Source organism: Littorina saxatilis, linkage group LG1 (genome assembly GCF_037325665.1).
Source record: "Littorina saxatilis isolate snail1 linkage group LG1, US_GU_Lsax_2.0, whole genome shotgun sequence".
NCBI lineage: Eukaryota > Metazoa > Mollusca > Gastropoda > Littorinimorpha > Littorinidae > Littorina > Littorina saxatilis.
The window spans coordinates 34,733,032-34,748,838 of NC_090245.1; the positions used below are offsets into that span (position 1 = coordinate 34,733,032).

Below are 15,807 nucleotides of genomic sequence, written 5' to 3' on the forward strand. Positions count from 1 at the left end.
ACAGTCCAACCTGAGTTGGGAACAGGGTAAAACTGGGGTTGGAATAGAAGGGCGGGGGGCAAAAATACTCAGAACAGCAGTCTGAGCCAATATATACTTCTTCCCTCAAGACAATTAAATGATGCACGCTATATTATATGCTCTAAAACTTGAACTCGAACTCAAAAACTTTATTACCGAGGGATGATAGCATTAGGTCCATATGGTCCTTTCTTACAGCTAGTCCCTACTATAATACACACATGAAACAAAGAACAAATATGAAGAATGAAAACATTTAAACAAAAAATCAAATAAAACAAAATTATGTAGGGAAAAGTATAACAAAATAAAAATAAAAAATTCAAAAGTGTGCTTGTTAATGGAAGCATACTATACACTTTCTCTTTCACACATCCTCACACACACTCGCACAAATTGTACACCGACTTAGTCATTAGAGAGGTGCTTTCGGAGCTGTCTTTTAAAAGAAGATAATGACAGACATGACTTGATATTTACAGGTAGTGAATTCCAAAGGAACGCACCAGAATAAGAAAAACTAGTTTTAAACAAATCGATGCGGGGCCTTGACAAGGCAAGGTTATTTCGAGTGTTTGAATAATATGACGGAGATGATTTGAAGAGTTGTATAAGATATGTTGGGGCGTCCTTATAGACAACTTTATACATAAATGAACATTTATTATACAAAAGCTGCTTTTTTAAGCTTAACATCCCAATACTTTTCATCTTTTCCTTTGTAGAAAGAGATGGACTGGGCAGAACTAGTTTAGCAGCTCTACGCTGGAGCGAGTTCAGCTTCTTCAAGTGAACTTCACTACACCCGTCCCATACTATGGAAGCATAATCAATATGGGGTTTTATGTGGGCATTGTAAAATAGTTTTCTTGTGCCTAGATTAATAATGCTTTGTAACTTTGACAAAAGAAACAGGTTTTTAGCAATTTTTTTGCAGATTCCATTGATGTGAGTCTGCCATTTGAGATTATTATCAACAGTAAGTCCCAGTAAACGGTGCTCAGCTACTTGCTCAATGGAGTGCTCATTTAGGGACAGACTCAGAGTCATTTCTGAAAGTTGATGTTTTTGGCGAGTGCTGATTATCATAGACTTTGTTTTAACTGGATTAATAAGCATACGATTTGCAGAACACCACTCAGAAACATCGTTTAGGCTCTGTTGTAATTTGTCTTGAATTTGTGCAGGGCTTTTCCCTGTTGCATGTAAGGTAGTATCATCTGCTAACATATGACACTCAACAGATTCGGACTGTAGGTACAAGGGCAAATCATTTATATACATGCAAAATAATACAGGTCCTAAAACAGACCCCTGTGGCACTCCACATTTCACAGTGCCCTGAAAAGAGTACGTATCGTGTACGTATACAGATTGAACCCTCTCTTTAAGATAAGAGTAAAAAAAAGCGACAGTGCTAGAACTTTTCAAATAACATTTTAATTTCTGTAGAAGGATCTCGTGATCCACGAGGTCAAAAGCTTTTTTTTAGGTCCAAGAAAACATCACCAGAAATGTCTAACCTATTAATGGATGAGTACCATGAATCAGTTAATCTGGCAAGGGCAGTGTTACATGAATGTTGAGAGCGAAAACCAGACTGAAGTTGATGCAAGAGATTGTGGTCCTCCAAATAAGTAACCAGATGTTTTTGAACATGCCTTTCAAGAGGCTTAGATAATACAGATAACAAAGATATAGGTCTAAAATCATTTAAGTCTTGAGAACCTTTTTTCTTTGGCAAAGGTATGACTTTCGCTTTTTTTAATTCTTTTGGAAAATCATTGTGTTGAATACATAAATTATAAACATAAGTCAGAGACTCTACTATATAAGGAGTAGACAATTTTAATAATTTATTACTTATTTCATCAAGTCCGGAAGATTTTTTATTTTCTAACCTTGCTATGTACTGGCCAACTTCATGGATGGCCATTATCGGAATAACAAACGCATCCGTGTTTCTTAATTTTTCATCACAGAACATCTGCAAGCGTTCACAACAGGAATGTAGTTCTGTACCTGGAGATTTTGAGTGAGAATCTACCAGTGATTCAGCAACGGACAAAAAATAATCGTTAAAGTCGTTGGCCTTTATATTCTGAGGAATACTACTATTTTTTGAGGAGTTGCCTTTTAAAAACGTGTTCAGGGCGCGCCAGACTTTTGAAACATCTTTGTTGTTACCCACAAGTTTATCAAAATATGATCGCTTCGCGTTTCTCACAAGATTCTTTACTCTGTTACGCGCTTTTTTATAATCTTCAAATAATTTGTTTGTCTTTAACTGGTCGCGATACGCCATTGCTTCGATGATATCAATGGTTAACCAGGGAGGAAGTTTAGGATGTCTTACTCGTTTCCGCCTCACAGGTGCATGTCGATTTACCACATTGATAAAGAGGGAATACCAGGCTTCAAGTGCCTCGTTAGGATCGGTATAATTAAAGCACAGAAGCAAAAGGTGTACAATTCAAATCATTAAAGAAGAGACCTTGATTAAAATGTTTAAAAGACCTGTATGAAATATATGTGTGACCTTTTCATTCTACCTTGGGTAACTTCATCAGTTTGGAACAGCTTACAGGACTATGATCACTTACACTAAGGTCGGATACACAGGCACCTAAGACTGTGTCCGGATTATTCGTATAAATATGATCGAGCAATGTAGATGTCGTTGAAGTTACCCTTGTGGGTGACTTTACAAGCTGTTTAAGCCCAAATAACTGAGTAGTTGATTCCCAGCTGGGATGGGACTTTAACATGTCTATGTTAAAATCGCCAAGTAGCATAACGTCAGCATTGTGTTTGCTCTTATTATAAACATTGTCTAACATTTGTACAAAATGATCATACCACTCAAAATTTGCCGCAGGATATCTATAAAGAAAACACACAAATTGAGGGGCCATTGATTTACTGGATTTGAGTTCTAACCAAATGCATTCTACGGCGCTGGGTTCCAGGTCTATGCGTCTACGCGTAATGTGTTTAATTGAGTCATGAATATATACCGCGATTCCGGTCTGCCCTTGGATTTCTGGGTCTCGCCTTTCAACACAATAATCAACAATCGCGATATCATTATCGGAAACCCTGGAATCTAATCTTGATTCAGTAATACCAAATAAATGATAATTCGGAGACGCTTTTTCAAGGAAGGCACATACATCATGAACCTTATTATAGAGGTGATACACATTTAAATGACCAACACTGAGCATAATAAAACAAGGAATAAACACACACAATGATAACTAACACACACACAATAACTGTTACGAAAAAAGCAAAACAACAACTGTCACGAAAAAAGCAAAACGACAGTCAGTTCAAACTATAAACACAAACAACAAATTTATCCCGGCAGTCTTGCAACACAATAACTTTATGGTAAAGTTTCACAATAGCGTCACGCACCTCTGCGCTGACACTCGACTACAAACGAACGAGCTCAGTCAGCCCGGCTGACACAAACACAACATCGTTCAGGCGAAGCGGGCAGATTACACGGATTACGTGGCAGTCACCACTCACACACGCTGGGGGGAATATAGTCTTCAATCACGCCCTCGCAGATTTCCACATGAAACTTAGACAAGTGTTCTCCGAATGTTAGTGAGGATCCGAGTCAACACAGCACCACTGTCACATTTCAATGTGGCAAGAGCAGTAACATGTAGATATCGACTGTCCACTCAGTAACAATGGAACTTTTGTTTGTACGGTTCTGATACGGCTGAAAACAGCCACTTTTTCTTATAACAAAAGAGTGAAAACCACAAGAACACTACACTGTGACTTTCCGAGCCACACAGTCTGTATAGCACAACACGGCGATATGAACAGGAACAAACAGAAATTAAATTGGGGGAATCAGTGAAAATAGTGCATAATGTGTAATCATATGAAAATGAGATGTCTTTCACACACACACACACACACACGCACACACACACGCACACACACACACAAACACACACACACACACACACGCACAAAGCACAGTTACAGTTAACAAGGTGACAAGCACAATGCTAACTTATTTTTTCTGTCTCCAGAACTAGAGTTTATGGGACATAACGTGGTTATAATTATGTTAAGCTGTGACACGCGCTATTTTACACTAGCGTGTGAAGATGGGTCACTGTAGCTACATTGTTGCCTGCGGCATTGGCCACTGACTGTAGAATGGGGGTGGCGCCTGTTGCACAAAGGGGCTGAAGGCACTGTACATAGACGGGTGTAGCAGATGAGGGGGATAATGGGATTGGTGGAAGTGGTTGTGGGGGCCAGGCGGCGCGTGAAAATACCCACTGGGGTCAAGAACTGGGAAGGGGTGAAACCACCTTTGGTGTGGCGGCTGGGTACCACCTGCCAGCGCTGTGGCCTCAGTTGACAAACATGGAGGCAGTCAGGCATGTAGAGACAGACTCATTTTATCTGTCCATCCCTCTCAGTCTCACACTCTCTCAACACCCCCCCCCCCCCCCCCACCATCCCACACCTTCTGTCTAAAACATCAAAACCAACAGCGGGGATATAGCTCAGTTGGTAGCGCGCTGGATTTGTATTCAGTTGGCCGCTGTCAGCGTGAGTTCGATGCCAGGTTCGGCGGAAATTTATTTCAGAGTCAACTTTGTGTGCAGACTCTCTTCGGTGTCCGAACTCCCCCCCGTGTACACTACATTGGGTGTGCACGTTAAAGATCCCACAATTGACAAAAGGGTCTTTCCTGGCAAAATTGCTTAGGCACAGTTAATAATTGTCTACCTATACCCGTGTGACTTGGAATAATAGGCCGTGAAAGGTAAATATGCGCCGAAATGGCTGCAATTACTGGCCGTATAAAATTTCATCTCACACGGCATCACTGCAGAGCGCCTAGAACTGTACCCACGGAATATGCACGATATAAGCCTCATATTGATTGATATTGATATTGATTGAACACTCAACCTCTAGCTTAACTTCACCACAAACACACAAATGGGCCCAGTATTAAGTCCCAGCTAAACAAGCTTGGCAACAACAACTCCAGTTTGATAGCTTAAAAGACCCCTTATCTTCATCAGCTCTCAATCTGCAAGTGTGAAAGAGAGACTTCCATCATTGTTAAAGGCACAGTGCAGCTCACAGCCTTCGTTTTGCGTTTTTGTTGCAGCTGAGTGCATTTACAGTTCAAAAATCCTCCTATGGTAGTAAAACAAACCCAAAACTACCCAACGACGACATCTGTGAAGCTCGACAGTTTCTTGTTCACACGAGTGCATAAATTAACCTTAGTTATTACGTGGTGTTTGGTCGGAGTTCGATTCAACTGAGTGATTCCGGCCTCCATTTTGTTTTACAGTACACAAACTCATAATGACGTCTGACATAGTTTGCTTAGTGACGTGTCTTTTTGTGCATGATGTGGTGATCTACCTGATCTAAATTTAGATCCAAAAATAGGCCAAGACCAGCCGGGTCCGAGTACAAAATTAATTCGTAAAAAAATCGCAGTTCTTGACTCTTTGGGTGCAAGTCAATGAAACTTGGTAGTTCTTCTAACGGATAGCTGCCTGAGGTATGACTAAAAGCCCCAGGGGCTCCGTGCACCTGGATTTGACAAGTTCAGTACCTTTAAAGCGCTAAGTGTGACCTGCATTGAAGCTGTCAGCTTAAAAGTGATAAAGACCAGAGATGTGAGAATGCACTAAGTAACTGCTTTTGTTATTTGTTCTGTTATTTGTTCGGTTACAGGTCTAGACTGTAGCGTACCATTTCCCCCCTGTGTCAGAGGTGCTGGCTGTGGTCTTAACAATTGTTCAGTGTAGATTTATATTCAGCACTTGAGATTGGTCTCAATTTCATTTTCAGACTGTAACAAATTTGAATGGAATGGGCTGACCTTAATCTATTGCTACTGTAGCCTGAATAAAAACAATTAAAAAAAAAAAAGGTAATTATTTTTTTTTTCTTTAATATTTTTTCCTGGTTTTTTTATTTTTTTAACAACACATTATACATTACATCACAATTCACATCGCCACATTCATACCTACAACATGCATAAAAAGAGTGATCTAGAACAGAGAGAGAAGTAGAGAGAGAGAGAGAGAGAGAGAAAGTTAAAGAGGCACTGTATAGGACCGTTTGACTGCAGCAACTACTAGACCTTTAAACAATATTGATTGCTACAAGATTCAAGTTTACAACAGAATATATATCAAGATACTGTTAACGAATTAGGGAGGAGGAGTAGAGCCTAGTACTGGACAATTTTCATGAAACCAGGTTAGAATATGGTTGCCAGAGGCGGTCAAACTTATCTTCTGCTAATCCCCCCTTGTATTTGTCCAATAAATATCTACTTTTCAAAAATTTCAAGAATATCGGAAGCATCGGTCTTTCAGAGTTCCATTTACATTTGTAAATATAAAATTTGGCCAATAAAATAATGAAATCTAAGGCTTTATCAGTGAACATATTTTCCTGAACTCCAAACAATACCAACGCTTCCGAAAACCGGAAATTAGTAACATGATAACAACTATTATTTAACAGTTCCTGTAGTTCCTGCCAAAACCTGTTAATATGCTGGCAATGCCACATCAAATGATTAATTGTTTCTTCCTCATTGTTACAAAACGAACAATTAGAAGATTCAACAATTTTTCTCAGAAATAAGTAGCGGTTTGTGGGCAAAGCCCTATAAATTAACCTTAGCTGGAACCATTTTAGCTGACAATCAACTGTTGTCTTATGACATAAGTAAAAGATCTTGTTCCAGCTGAGGTTATCGAAAATACCATTCCATTTTACCACACCAGCTGGGGCTGAGTCTGCCGAGGCCAAACACAATTGGGCACTATGGTTTCCTTCAAATATTATTTTCCATGGTTTTTGCTTTAACAATTTATAGTTTGCCTCCTGTATTACATTTATCTTTTTCTGATATGCCTTAATAGATTTGATCAGTCCTGCAAATTTCAAAAAGTTAACCCTCAACGTAGGAAATTTTATCTGAAAATCTACAAAATTCAATAGACTGCCATTTTCATTCAGTAAATGACAGACTTGGAAAATACCCCTTTCTGTCCAATCTTTAAAGTATACAGTGTGTTTTCCAATTACAATATTTCTATTATAAAAGATACATTCTGCATTAAACTCACTTACATCAGTTGGTATACATTTTATGCTTAATTTCTTGAAGTGTTTCAATACATCATGCCAAAAAGGATTGTGGATTGATTGCATTAAAGTGTTGGCAAACTCACCCCCTAGCTGCTGTTGTTTATCCAGCTCAGGATAAAGACAGAGCGTAAACCTGGTTAAAGGAGATTCGGCATAGAAAACTCTCCTAAGCCAGCTAATTTTCATAGCTGACAAGAAAGTACCAACATTTAACATTTTTAACCCTCCCTTTTGGTAAGACTGACAAGCACATTTCTTGTTAACTTTACCTTGTTTACCATTCCATAAAAACTGAAAAAACATACCATCAAGTTCTTTCAAAAATATATCGCATGGATCTGGGATATTCATAAATAAGTACGTTAACTTAGACCTTGCTAGTGTTTTCAAAACAGTAATTTTACCAAAAGGGGTAAGCTGTCGCTTACTCCACATGTTCAATACTTTTCTTATCTCTGCAATCTTTCCTGTATAATTTAGATGGACAATATTTCCTGTATCCACAGAGAAAACTACCCCCAAATATCTAAATGTCCCTGGGTCCCAGCAAAAATTCATGTCACGCAAGTACCGTATCTGGCTGTTCCTCCTACTCCCAATCCATATGACCTGTGTTTTTTCTAAGTTTATTTTTAATCCGGACATACTAGCAAAAACATTCAAAATTCTCACAGCTTCTGTAAATGATTCTTCACTTCCATCCAAACACAAAGCTGTGTCGTCCGCAAACTGAGACATTAACATTTCACTATCACGCAAGGTAATTATTAGGCCTAAAAAAAAAATAGGTGTGGTTACGGTAACCCGACCTACTCTATTTTTAGGGGCCGACCCTATAACTTTTTATTACATTTGTTAAAAAAAAAAATAAAAAAAATTTTTTTTTTTTAAAAAAAACCAGTGCAGAAAACGCAATGAAAGCGAAAGCGCTCGAGTCGCACACTTATTTCCCTGTCAAGTAGGTTTAATTTGTACACATTAGAAAAAAAAGTTTAAAAAAAAAGTGATTGCCTTACCTTCCTACCCTATTTTTTTTTGGCTATGTTACCTTAACCACACCAATTTTTTTGTTTGGCCTTAGAATGTTTAATGAAGACAAAACAAAATATTCAATTGTATGTGGACGGACAAACAAACACTTAGAATCAGACAACAGAAATGGAAATTAGCTCAGTTTTGCATTATTTCTTTTCTGTCAACATGTCGAGAGTCAAAGAGAAACCTGAGGAAACCAATTTAACACAGCTTTCACAGGAATCTCAAAAATGTGATCGTATCATATTCTGCTTTTAATGAAAGCAAATCCAAGTTTTCCCAAATGAAATTTGTGTCTAGTCATACTGCCCCTTCCCTTTAGAGCTTTTATTATAAAGTTCATAGCAAATGCCCCATGTGAGTATACATGTAATTACCTCTGGCAGACTCGACAGCTATACAGTGAAACCCTTCTTTTAAAACCCCCAATGTTAAACTCCCACCTCCCCCAACCCCCCTAGCCTCTGTAAATGTACCTCCATTTTAAGACTTCCTTCCTCTAAAGGCATGATTTTTTTCCAATTGTTTTTTTTAGGTCTTCTTCTTCTTCTTCTGCGTTCGTGGGCTAAAACTCCCACGTACACTCGTGTTTTTTGCACGAGTGGAATTTTACGTGTATGACCGTTACTTACCCTGCCATTTAGGCAGCCATACGCCGTTTTCGGAAGAAGCATGCTGGGTATTTTCGTGTTTCTATAACCCACCGAACTCTGACATGGATTACAGGATCTTTTTCGTGCGCACTTGGTCTTGTGCTTGCGTGTACACACGGGGGTGTTCGGACACCGAGGAGAGTCTGCACACAAAGTTGACTGAGAAATAAATCTCTCGCCGAACGTGGGGACGAACTCACGCTGACAGGTCTAAAAATGGGGGTTTCGATGTTTTGAAAAGTCTTTTACACGTCACAGTTGTGACTCAAACAATAAACTGAGACTGATCAATACAAATGAAAACCAAGGGGTGAACCTGACTTGGATTTTCAGACAATCATGTAGAGCATGTCCTTTTTTGCTCTTCTTCACATCAGTGGAACCAGACATTTTGAGAGAAATAAAAATGGGCAGTGCACCGCCAAGGACTAATTAGTAATACATCTGATACGTGAAACCCACAAAACCAGGCAATTTTCATAATTCCATATCTCACACACAACATATATAAACCCTCAGCTGCATATGATATGTCAGGGGCGGGGACATAGCTCAGTTGGTAGCGCGCTGGATTTGTATTCAGTTGGCCGCTGTCAGCGTGAGTTCAAACCCACGTTCGGCGGAAATTTATTTCTCTGAGTCAACTTTGTGTGCAGACTCTCTTCGGTGTCCGAACTCCCCCCCGTGTACACTACATTGGGGTGTGCACGTTAAAGATCCCACGATTGACAAAAGGGTCTTTCCTGGCAAAATTGCTTAGGCACAGTTAATAATTGTCTACCTATACCCGTGTGACTTGGAATAATAGGCCGTGAAAGGTAAATATGCGCCGAAATGGCTGCAATCTACTGGCCGTATAAAATTTCATCTCACACGGCATCATTGCAGAGCGCCTAGAACTGTACCCACGGAATATGCACGATATAAGCGTCCTATTAATTGATTGATTGACTGATAAACAAACAACAGAAATGATCAAATCAGGATGATCACTTTTATAATTCTGCTTCAGGCCAAGCCTAAGGTTGTTTGCTTCAAGCTGTAAAATGAGACATGCATTCTCAGAGATGTCTTTTGGCATCTGCAGGCCACAAAATGTTTGAACTTCTTCAAATCCCCCAAAACTGTCATATTTTGGCAGAGCTGCCTCACTTTTCCACCGAGGGGGAATATATGGCATCAAGGATTACCCCATACTATTTGAAAATTGCTAAAAATGTGCATGGCCATTTCAGCAAATCTGCTGAAGAAAACAAAATCTTAGCAACACCCCTGCATGTTTCTAATGTCACTGACTTATCTAGCCTTGATTGTCGATTTCAGCTAATTTTGGCTTCCATTCACACAGTACTTTCATTTTAACCTCTGTATAATCAGCAGTAAGACACATCACAGACATGTTGAAATCACTCACCAGAGTGAATTCCTGATTAACATATCAATAATTCACTTGACACTTAGCACAGTGCCATTAGTACAGTCACATATCTCTGAATCATTCAGCTTAATGGTGCACTCTAAAGATAACCCTGAAAATGCCAGTACGGTGTAGTATAAATGGTTTCTGCATGTAAATGCCTCAAAATGAGAGAGAGAGAGAGAGAGAGAGAGAGAGAGAGAGAGAGAGAGAGAGAGAGAGAGAGAGAGATGGATGGATGGATGGATAATTTATTGCATTAATCATTGTATTGATTATTACAATTTCCAGATCAGACATGAAATCGATGCATATAATCGGAATATAAAGTGCATGAAACATACAATTGCATTGTAGTAAAGCAAAAATATATATTAAAAAAAAACACACACACAACACCCCACAGACCCAAGCAAACACACACACACACACACACACACACGCATTCATACACATACACACACACACACACACACAATTACATGCGGCCAATACATGTATAACCGTACATATCTGGGTATGTGCATAAACAAGAAAAACAATGTACGATATATATAACTAGTACGGACGCTTATCAAGTGTAATGAAACTAATGGACACGATAACTTTTCAGATAGACAAACACACAAGTATGAACATAAGTTTGCAAAATTACACATAAAATGTACACATTTGAAATAATTCATTAAAGGCAATGAAACAATTCAAGTGATTGACATTTCCTCGAGATCAAAAGTACATCCGCACACACACACACACACACTCACACACACACAGAGATAAACACACATATACACACACACACACACACGTACGTACGCACGCACGCACGCACGCACGCCCGCGTGCACACACAGAAACACACACGCACACAATTCTCGAGGTGAACATAATGAGCACGGATAGTAACCTGCCATGGGGTTCACGATTACTGCACTTTCAAGTCATCTCTTGTAAAGGGGAATGCATCAATAAAATCAGAGCATGATTTATGTTCGTACAGGGAACGAAATTTTCACGGGAGCGGTTCGTTTTCTGCAAGTCTTTTTTGTCGTAATCGTGAGACCAAGAACAGGTATTTTGCAAAGGGTACAAGCTGTTCCTCCACAGTACATGTGAGCAAATATAGCAAGAAGTCTTCGTCTGAAAATGACTGTAGTCTGGCAATATACCTCTCTCTTATGCCATCGTATGTAGGGCAATACAAAACAACATCTTTTGTCTTCGGCAGTATCCGGGCAGAAGGGGGGGGGGGGGGGAGGGAGAGAGAGAGAGAGAGAGAGAGAGAGAGAGAGAGAGAGAGAGAGAGAGAGAGAGAGAGAGAGAGAGAGAGAGAGAAGAGAGAGAGAGAGAGAGAGAGAGAGAGAGAGAGGTGTAAAAGTTTTTTTCTTCTGTATCTTTTTTTTCTTATCCTTCAGTCAGGTTATCGGCTTTGTTTTGATGCCAGCGGAGTTAAAAGATGTATGACATCCTCTTATTATTCATACTATCAATTGCTGTTTATTGGGGGTGTACAGTGCAGTTGTAACCTTTTGTTGAAGTGAATCAGGAGTTCCGGTTGCAAACAATGGAACAAGCTTGCTTCATCGCCTCTATCGTCTACCGCCCACTTAGTCACGGTTGTTGCTCCCACTGGTTTTCTTATACAGCCATGCGGAGGAAGGATAGGAACGACTGTTCTCTTATCAAAGAGAACCTCCAGTGTCTCGTCACAGGCTAGCGATTGCAGTTAGCGGTCTAGATGCCCGGGAGCTAACGTGTCACTAAAGAGATATGTGTTGCGGGGATGTTTTCTTTAGGAAGATGAGGTGGGCGGAGGGAAGGGATGAGGGAGTGACTGTGAAGTTCTCATGAGATCAGCCAGACAATAAAATTGCCATGGCCCATACTTGACCTCGTGTTCTGCCCCGTAATGTGAAGTGGGTTTGTTACCAGAGTTAGAAAAGATATCGGGTGGTCTTCCATGACAGGTTGAAAGTGTTACTTGGGACCGAAATTGAGTGGTCTTTGGTCTCGACAGCCAGGTGGTCTTTAAGGACAGGTGATTAATATAGTAAAAACCCTTGGGGATCCTATGGGGATGGTCTCAGGTGGTCTTTATGGACAGGTGATTTATATAGGAAAAACCCTTGGGGATCCTATGGGGATGGTCTCAGGTGGTCTTTATGGACAGGTGATTTATATAGTAAAAACCCTTGGGGATCCTATGGGGATGGTCTCAGGTGGTCTTTATGGACAGGTGATTTATATAGTAAAAATCCTTGGGGATCCTATGGGGATGGTCTCAGGTGGTCTTTATGGACAGGTGATTTATATAGTAAAAACCCTTGGGGATCCTATGGGGATGGTCTCAGGTGGTCTTTATGGACAGTTGATTTATATAGTAAAAACCTTTGGGGATCCTATGGGAATGGTCTCAGGTGGTCTTTATGGACAGGTGATTTATATAGTAAAAACCCTTGGGGATCCTATGGGGATGGTCTCAGGTGGTCTTTATGGACAGTTGATTTATATAGTAAAAACCCTTGGGGATCCTATGGGGATGGTCTCAGGTGGTCTTTATGGACAGTTGGTCTCCAGGGCAGGTTCAACTGTACATATATATACACAGGGTAGGTTATCTGGACATGTTTTACTCTCACATAAATAAATCACTCCATTTCACACTCACAATACAGTAGAATGCCAAAGGGAAGTAACACAATCCTACCCTGCGTTTTTGTGCACGGCTAGGCTTCTTGGATTGTTGTTGTGATGAAGCGCCTTCTAGTTCTTCGTCATTCTCATCCTTCTCTCCATCTTCATCCCCCGCTCCCGCAGCGGAGAGCTTGGACAATGCTTCTGCTGTACCATCCACCTGAAAAAAGACAAGTGATGACTTCAGACAAGCACCATTACACTGACCTGAATGTTGCATTAGATGTCCTTGCAGGTTTTTAAGACATTAACATGACAGAAGCTGATTCAATCTGTGGTCTAGAGATTTAAAGTCATACCCTTTGTGCTAAACTTTCCCATGCACATTTCTGCTGCACACGTAAAACGGTATGATGAGTTCTCGGTTCTAACATGCAACGCATTCGGATGATTTTCACTATTACTAATTTACAGGTCCATTCAGTCTACTTTAATTTTATCATTGCATTTTTCTACATTTTACTTTTAAGTTTTAGTCTCATAACATCAACATTTGACTATTATAACTCTTCTGATTAGTCTCATGACCTTGGATTGCATTCCAGGCACCAAAAGCAGGTTCTAGTTTGTCACCAGTGAATACCTTACTCCATGACAATGAAAGGTATTCCATAGACTATGGACTACAGAACCTTTTTTATATTTAGTCAAGTTTTGACTAAATATTTTAACATCGAGGGGGAATCGAAACGAGGGTCGTGGTGTATGTGCGTGTGTGTGCGTGTGTGTGTGTGTCTGTCTGTGTGTGTGTGTAGAAACTACTGGACCGATCTTTATGAAATTTGACATGAGAGTTCCTGGGTATGAAATCCCCGAACGTTTTTTTCATTTTTTTGATAAATGTCTTTGATGACGTCATATCCGGCTTTTCGTGAAAGTTGAGGCGGCACTGTCACGCCCTCATTTTTCAACCAAATTGGTTGAAATTTTGGTCAAGTAATCTTCGACGAAGCCCGGGGTTCGGTATTGCATTTCAACTTGGTGGCTTAAAAATTAATTAATGACTTTGGTCATTAAAAATCTGAAAATTGTAAAAAAAAAATAAAAATTTATAAAACGATCCAAATTTACGTTTATCTTATTCTCCATCATTTGCTGATTCCAAAAACATATAAATATGTTATATTCGGATTAAAAACAAGCTCTGAAAATTAAATATATAAAAATTATTATCAAAATTAAATTGTCCAAATCAATTTAAAAACACTTTCATCTTATTCCTTGTCGGTTCCTGATTCCAAAAACATATAGATATGATATGTTTGGATTAAAAACACGCTCAGAAAGTTAAAACAAAGAGAGGTACAGAAAAGCGTGCTATCCTTCTTAGCGCAACTACTACCCCGCTCTTCTTGTCAATTTCACTGCCTTTGCCATGAGCGGTGGACTGACGATGCTACGAGTATACGGTCTTGCTGAAAAATGGCAGCTACTTGACTAAATATTGTATTTTCGCCTTACGCGACTTGTTTAGTTTTATGGGATAGACGTATTCATCACATACGTCTATCCCATAATGGGTGATCCTTCCCCGCAGTGAGCCATTATACTATAGTATAAAGCTAGGCGTCAGCCGTCTCTAAATAATACATAACAGGCAAGGCTTAATTGTTTTTAGCAAATACTAGTTTTGTGCAATCTATTTCGAGTCAGTCCAAGCAGCAAGATTTGTATATGATTGACATTCCACACAAAATTTTCTCTAAGTTTTGTTTAATTTAAATTCTAGTTTTTAAAGTGTTGATGGCAAAAGTCGTTGCAATTAATAAAGGGATTGCCAAAGCCAGAAAAATCCATGAGAATTATGTACCAGAGTTGCTTAGCATTATCCTTTGAGGGGGTCGCGAACATTTACAGGCTGACAGTGACACAGTCAAAATCAACCCAATCTGAAACTGTACAACAGGGATGTTGCTACAGCTAAGATTTATTTCCGGCAAATTACTGAAAGGTGGCCCTTGGCCTTGGTGCCACCTTTTCCTTGCCATGAAAAATGTTGGCAGCTCTGTCGAAATTAGGGCAACGTTTTCGGCTACTTCAAGTGAGTTTTAGCATTTATATATTTCACTGACTGACGATGCTATTGCTAAACGATATCCCTAATTTATTACGAAATCACAGCTACAAACATTAATGTGCATTTTAAGGAAAAACTGACCTCTGCGTCATTGCTAGCATCTAGTTCCTGCAGTTCTTGCTTGTGGCGAGCAGCCTGCTCAGCCTCCAGTTGAGCAATCTGCTCCGTCACCTCTTTCTTCCGCTTCTTGTCTCCCTTGGGCACGCCATGTTTTAGACGCAGGCATTCACCTTGAGGGAAAAGAGTTCAAGAACAAACACAGATAATTAAAACAAAGATGACTGACTTGCGTAGATGGTGTTGCAATACCATGGTCATGTGAATACAATAAGGCCTAAAAAAAAATAGGTGTGGTTACGGTAACCCGACCTACCCTATTTTTAGGGGCCGACCCTATAACTTTTTATTACATTTGTAAAAAAAACAACAAAAAAAAACAACTCAAGTGCAGAAAACGCAATGAAAGCGAAAGCGCTCGAGTCGCACACTTATTTCCCTGTCAAGTAGGTTTCATTTGTACACATGTATTAGAAAAAAAATTAAAAAAAATAAAAAGTGATTGCCTACCTTCCTACCGTATTATTTTTTGTTGGCTATGTTACCTTAACCACACCTATTTTTTTTTTTTTCCTAATCAATGGATAAATAATGCAATGTCTCATAAATGTACTACTACGAGTGAATAGTAACTTGTGCAGAAACATGTGCAGGTAATCTTGAAC

The 15,807-nt window shown here is 39.5% G+C and overlaps 1 protein-coding gene and 1 long non-coding RNA gene across 2 annotated transcripts in view; one reads left to right on the plus strand and one right to left on the minus strand.

The window, feature by feature from the left end:
• LOC138968153 (deubiquitinase OTUD6B-like) overlaps positions 1–15,807 on the minus strand; it is a 35,459-nt gene that overhangs the window by 17,855 nt on the left and 1,797 nt on the right. The window contains exons 2-3 of the mRNA XM_070340718.1: positions 15,167–15,315; positions 13,022–13,168 (exon numbers count right to left, since the gene is read on the minus strand). Of these exons, the coding sequence (XP_070196819.1) occupies positions 13,022–13,168; positions 15,167–15,315 (296 nt within the window). The remainder of the gene's footprint in view (positions 1–13,021; positions 13,169–15,166; positions 15,316–15,807) is intronic.
• Positions 5,403–8,090, plus strand: LOC138968165 (uncharacterized). Its single transcript, XR_011456094.1, has 2 exons — positions 5,403–5,968; positions 7,967–8,090. It is a non-coding gene; the product is annotated as an uncharacterized lncRNA (long non-coding RNA).